The following is a 5,442-nucleotide window of genomic DNA, read 5'->3' as shown; positions in this document are numbered from 1 at the left end:
CCATGGAGAGCAGGGGTGCTGCAGAACCACCAGGCTGCAAGGTACCAACCCCTGCACTCTCCTGGCAGCAGGGCCCCGGCCTCGGCATATCCCAGTGCATCCATTCCAGGCTGCAGCCCTACAAGCCTGTCTGTGGCTGGCTCTGCCCTCTGTGTCCTATGCACCAAGCTGTGCCGTGCCCACGTGGCACCATGCGCCCTACCATCTTCTCTGCCCTGGGCCTGGCGCCTCTCCCTGGGCCCCTCCTTGGGCAAATACTGGGTGCACCCTGAGGGATGCTTTTCAAGTGTGCGGCAGCCCCCTGTAGTGGCTGGTCCATGGAAAAGAGCCTATGAATGTGCCGGCTAATGGGGTTGTTCCTTCAGCTCAGAGGCAGCAGCCTGTGCTTTGGTGCTGAAGGGCCAGGATTCAAACCCGCCCAGCGGCCTATGGAGAAGGTTTCTAGATCCCTCCAGCATGGTAGCTGCTCCAGGCCCAGGCAGTAGGGTTCAGCCTCCCTCTCCAGGAACAATGACTCACTTCACGGTCAGGCGGTACCAGGCCCCCTGTTCATACCACACCCGGGGGCTCCCTGCTTGTCCCAGAGCCGCTCTCACACCCTGCTTGGAGCCCAGAGGGGACCTGCCAGGGAAGGGCACTTAGTCCCCTGTTACAGGTTGGGGCTGCCTTGGGGCTTTGTAACCCCTCCCTGGCCACACAGGGCCCCCACACCAATGGGCCTCAGGGCCAGCCCTATGTCTCCCTCCCATTGGGAGGGAGACCCCCAAGCTGCCCTCCCCCAGCACACCGGATCCTCCTCCACAGCCACCAAGCTTTGCCAGGCCCCAGGGGTGCCAAGCACTAAACTTTCCCTCTCCACTGGGCGAGGGCCCCAGCCTGTGTCATGTGAGGACCCGCCCAGGCTGGATCACCCGGGCAGGTGGTATTGAGCCCCCTCTCCTCCCTGAGCTACATATCCCCCAGGCTGTGCCAGGCCCCAGCCCCCCGCCACTGGGCTATATACTCGCCCAGGCTGTGCCAGGCCCCAGCCCCCTGCCACTGGGCTACAGAACTCCCCAGGCTGTGCCAGCCCCAGCCCCCCGCCATTGGGCTATATACCTGCCCAGGCTGTGCCAGGCCCCAGCCCCCTGCCACTGGGCTACAGAACTCCCCAGGCTGTGCCAGGCCCTGTGGCCCCCATTCCACAGGCTGTGCCAGGCCCCGAGGGCCCCGTTCCCCAGGCTGTGCCAGGCTTTGAGGCCCAGGCTGGATCATCTAGGCTGTATGTGGCACTGAGCCCCTCTCTCACTGGGCTAGGTCCCCCCAGGCTGTGCCCGGCCCCGAGGACCCCCCGCCCACATTGCACTCACTCAGGCGGGGTTTCATGGGTTTATTGCCCTGGCTGCTCTCCCTCCCCCTCACTTCTGGACCTTGCCCTGAGCCGCCACAGCCTCCATGGCCTTGCGCACGGTTTCCTCGTCGCCCAGGAACTGCATGGGCTTGGTGGGCTTCAGGCTCTCGTCCAGTTCATACACAATGGGGATCCCAGTTGGCAGGTTCAGCTCCATGATGGCGGCGTCGGACATCCCTGTGGGGAGAGCAGGCGGGGGTCAGACAGCCCGTGGCTCCTGCTGCCTCCCTTGGTGCCCACTGCGACTGCCCCAGCGCAGAGACACCAGGCACTTTCCCACTGCAGAGCGACAAGTTTACAGCGCCTCCTGCTGGCAGAGGCAGAAACATAGCCAGTGGGGTGGCAGTGCCAGCTGTGGGGGCAGCCCCCTCGCCACTCCAGCCCCAGCCTGTCCCAGCAGGGGGCGCTGTGGGGGCGGGGCAGGGCGCTGGTTGTGGGGGAAGTTTCCAGCTACTCCAGCCCTGGCCTCTCCCAGCAGGGGGCGTAGTGGGGCGCCCCCTGAGGAGCTGCCCCACATCTCTCAGACTGGGTCATGTGACTCCGTCTGCCTGCATCTGAAAAAGCTCCTTGGAATCCCTCAGTGACCTTTTGGGCCGGGGCTCAGAGACCAGGGAAACCGAATCCCAGCGGGGGTTGGGGAAGTGGCTGGTCAGTGTGGAAACCAGAGCCTTGAAATGTGATGACCGCCTCAAAATAGCAAGCACCTTCTGCGGCAGCCGGTCACGGAGCTGCCAGCTCCTACTCCCCACCACCCTGCACCTGACTCACTTGGGCCTTGGATGCACGGCGCACCAATCCTGGGCTGCACCTGTGCTGAGGCTGGGAGTCGCTCACTGTGGGTGCTGCACCAGGGTCCTCACCTGCCCGCTGATTAGACCTCCCAGCCCTGGGCCGTCAGCCCCATGTTACAGTGGGGGAAACTGAGGCACAGAGAGGGGTGGAGGAGTTGCCCCCCAGACTCCTGATGCCCATATTAGACTCCCTCCTGCCCATATCTAGCTACAGGTCCCAGGGTGGATAAGACCTGCTGCCCCTACGGCCCACCCCAGCTGGCTGCTGAGTGGCTTAGAGCCTTTAACCAAATCAGGTTTGGGGGAGGGAGCTTGGGGACACCTCCCTGCTAGGTCCCTTCTAAGCACACTGCAGCTCCTTCCCTGGCACTCCCTGCCCCCCTTCCTCAGCAGCCCCCCTGGCAGAGCAGTCTCCTGCCCGCTGGCTGGGAAACCAGCCCCCACAGCTCACTGGCAGCCCTGCTAATCACCCTGAGGACCCTCTCTTCTGGCTGCGCAGCCCCAGCCCAGAGCAAGGCGACAGGCAGCGAATTTCCAGGAGGCAGATGGGGACCCGTTTCGCCCCCGTGTCCCCAGTAGCAGACGCCAAGGCTAGAGGGAACGAGCCCCAGAGACCTTACAAAGGGCGCATAGCTGAGAGAGCACAGGGCCTGGCACCCGGCCCAGCTAAAGGTCACCCGTCAGCAATAGCTCTGCACCGGGGCCCAGCCTGTCTGCTCCAGGGCCCTGAGCTCACAACCGCCCCATGGGCCTGCTGGGCCTCTCTCCGGGGTGGAGCCTCTAAGGCCGGGAGGGCATAGCCCTGGGCATTGGGCAGTCACTAGGGATCTCTGCAGCAGGGGCTCTAGGGGCAGCCACTGGGCAGAGCACAGGGTGTGCCGTCATGGGCTGTGCCCCAGCTCGAAAAGCCCAATGTGGAGCCCCCCAAGCTGGGGAGCTAGCTGGGGGGCAGGGGGCTGTACCCTCCAGGTGCTTGACGATGCCACGCAGGCTGTTCCCGTGGGCGGCGATCAACACCCTCTTGCCGGCTTTGATTTGGGGGACGATCTCCTCATTCCAGAAGGGCAGGGCGCGGGCGATGGTGTCTTTGAGGCTCTCGCACGTGGGCAGTTCCCCGGGCTTCAGGCCTGCGTAGCGCCTCTCCTGGGGGGCAGGGAAACAACCTGGTAGCGCTAGGGACACAAGCCCCACTTGCCCCCAACACTCCCTCTCCAGCCCAGGGGCAGATGCCGGGGGACAATTGGGCTGGACCCTGGGTAACAACGAACATTTTAACGTGGGAGGGGAGTGGGGCAGAGGTTCTGGGGCTCAGGGATCAGGGAACAGGGGGGGTTGGATAGGGCATGGGAGTCCCGGGGGGCCTGTCGGGGGCGGGGGTGTGGATAGGTTGGGGTAGTCAGGGTACAGGGAGCAAGGGGGGTTGGATAGGGGGTGGGATCCCGGGGGGGCGGTTTGGGGTGGAGGGTCCCAGGAGGGGGCAGTCAGGGGACGGGAAGTGGGAGAGTGCAAATAGGTGGTGGAGGCCAGGCTGTTTGGGGGCCACAGCCTTCACTACTCCTCCAAACAGTTTCGCACCCTGATGTGGCCCTCGGGCCAAAAAGTTTGCCCACCCCTGCTCTACCATGTCCTGGGAGGGAGAGGCCTGGGGTCCAATGCTGGGCGAGCATGTGCCCTCCTGTCCCTACCCCTCCATCGCTCCCCAGATCCTTGTTTGCTTAGCAAAAAGCCCTGTTCCCCCCCCCCCCCCCCGGCCGAGCACCAGCTCAGCAACCCCCAGCACCTGCTGCCCCTGCCTGTGATGTCAGCCTGCCGGGAAGTGGATGCTTCCGTCTGCCTCTCCTGGTGCCACCCTGCCCCAGTGCAGCTGGCTGGGCACGTCCTAGCCCTCCCTGGGGTACCAAGCTGGGCATCCTCCCCATCTTTCCCCCAGGATGCTGAGCAAGACATCAGGCTGGCACTCGCTGTCCCCTTATCTGGCACTCGCCCACCTCACACACCCCCAGCTGGCACTCCCTCTGCCTCCCCTGTCCCACCCAGCCCCCAGGGAACCCGGCTAGCACCCCCACCCCTCCTTCGCTGAGTGCCCAGCTAGCACCCCCCCTAGTGCCCCTCCCCTCCAACCCAGGCGCCTGGTTGCCCCTCCCCGGGGTGCCTGGCTGGCACTCACCTTGCTGATGACCTGGTAGTAGAGGTGCTGCTCGTCCATGGGAGGCGGGGGAATGTCGTAGGAGCGCCGCCAGATCTTCACCTGCTCCTCGCCGTGCTGAGCGGCGGTCTCGGCCTTGTTGAGGCCCGTCAGGCCCCCGTAGTGGCGCTCGTTGAGGTGCCAGGTGCGCACCACAGGCAGCCACATCTGGTCGATGCCGTCCAGGATGGCCCAGAGGGTGCGGATGGCCCTCTTGAGCACCGAGGTGTAGCAGACATCGAACTCGTAGCCCGCCTCCCGGAGGGCCTGGGCCCCGCGCCGCGCCTCCTCCGCCCCCTTCTCGCTCAGGTCAGCGTCGAACCAGCCACAGAAGCGGTTCTCCTGGTTCCAGGTGCTTTCGCCGTGGCGCACGATCACTAGCCGGTGGGTCGGCATCTTCGGGGCAGGGAGGGCAGTGTGCCTGGAGAGCCCAGCTCTGTGGCAGCTGCAACAGCACCTCCTTATGGCCCTGTGTGCCCCTTTTATACCCCCCCAGCCCAATCGGCACCCACTCCGGGGCAAACGGACAGCTGCAGGCAGCCAGTTATGGCACTGCTGGGAGGGCAGTCCCCCCCGGGCTCCAGTAACAGCCAGGCCAAGGGCTCCCTCCCCCTCCCAGGACAGAAATAGCCCGGAATTGGGCAGTCTTATGACCTTGGATGTTGGAGCTGCCCAGAAGAGGGGGCTGGGCCCAGGGCCTGGCTCCAGAGTAACACTCCGGGCTGGGGGCAGAGAATGGTTCAAGCCAGAGCTGCTGCTTCAGCTCGGGAGTGTCACTGGCCCCTGGGCCTCTTTGGAGAGGTGGCAGTGGGGGCTGCAACGGGCGGGGGAGCCAGTCTGCCTCGCCCACGGAGGTGCCCTCCCGCACCTTGGCGCCCAGGCGGAGGAGCCACTCCCCAAGGCTGGCATGGCTTGCACAGCACCGCAAGGGTCACAGCACCAGGGTGGGATCCCTTGAGTAAGGGGGGGCATATGGAGGAAGGGGCTGGGCCCACCCCTGACATGCACCTGGGGGCTTGGGATCTCCCGACACTCAGCTAGTTTCTCCTGCCGGTAAGAGCACTGCCGGGGTTTGT

The 5,442-nt window shown here is 65.1% G+C and overlaps 1 protein-coding gene across 1 annotated transcript; it reads right to left on the bottom strand.

Annotated features, from left to right (window-relative positions):
• Positions 1–1,346: 1,346 nt before the first annotated feature.
• Positions 1,347–4,825, bottom strand: LOC102935401 (phosphoglycerate mutase 2). Its single transcript, XM_007066025.4, has 3 exons — positions 4,349–4,825; positions 3,144–3,324; positions 1,347–1,567 (listed from the first exon to the last, which is right to left on the bottom strand). The coding sequence occupies exons 1-3, from the start codon at positions 4,760–4,762 to the stop codon at positions 1,398–1,400; spliced, it is 765 nt and encodes a 254-aa protein (XP_007066087.1). The 5' UTR covers positions 4,763–4,825; the 3' UTR covers positions 1,347–1,397.
• Positions 4,826–5,442: the final 617 nt, after the last annotated feature.

This window comes from Chelonia mydas, chromosome 26, assembly GCF_015237465.2.
Source record: "Chelonia mydas isolate rCheMyd1 chromosome 26, rCheMyd1.pri.v2, whole genome shotgun sequence".
In the NCBI taxonomy this organism is placed as follows: domain Eukaryota; kingdom Metazoa; phylum Chordata; order Testudines; family Cheloniidae; genus Chelonia; species Chelonia mydas.
This window is presented reverse-complemented; position numbering and strand designations above follow the sequence as displayed.

Excerpts from the sequence above, each read along its gene's own strand:
- LOC102935401 (XM_007066025.4), bottom strand. The coding sequence starts at position 4,762 with ATGCCGACCCACCGGCTAGTGATCGTGCGCCACGGCGAAAGCACCTGG. Across the intron at positions 3,325-4,348 it reads ACTACCAGGTCATCAGCAAG|GAGAGGCGCTACGCAGGCCT; the intron begins GTGAGTGCCAGC and ends CCTGCCCCCCAG. Across the intron at positions 1,568-3,143 it reads CATCGTCAAGCACCTGGAGG|GGATGTCCGACGCCGCCATC; the intron begins GTACAGCCCCCT and ends CTCTCCCCACAG.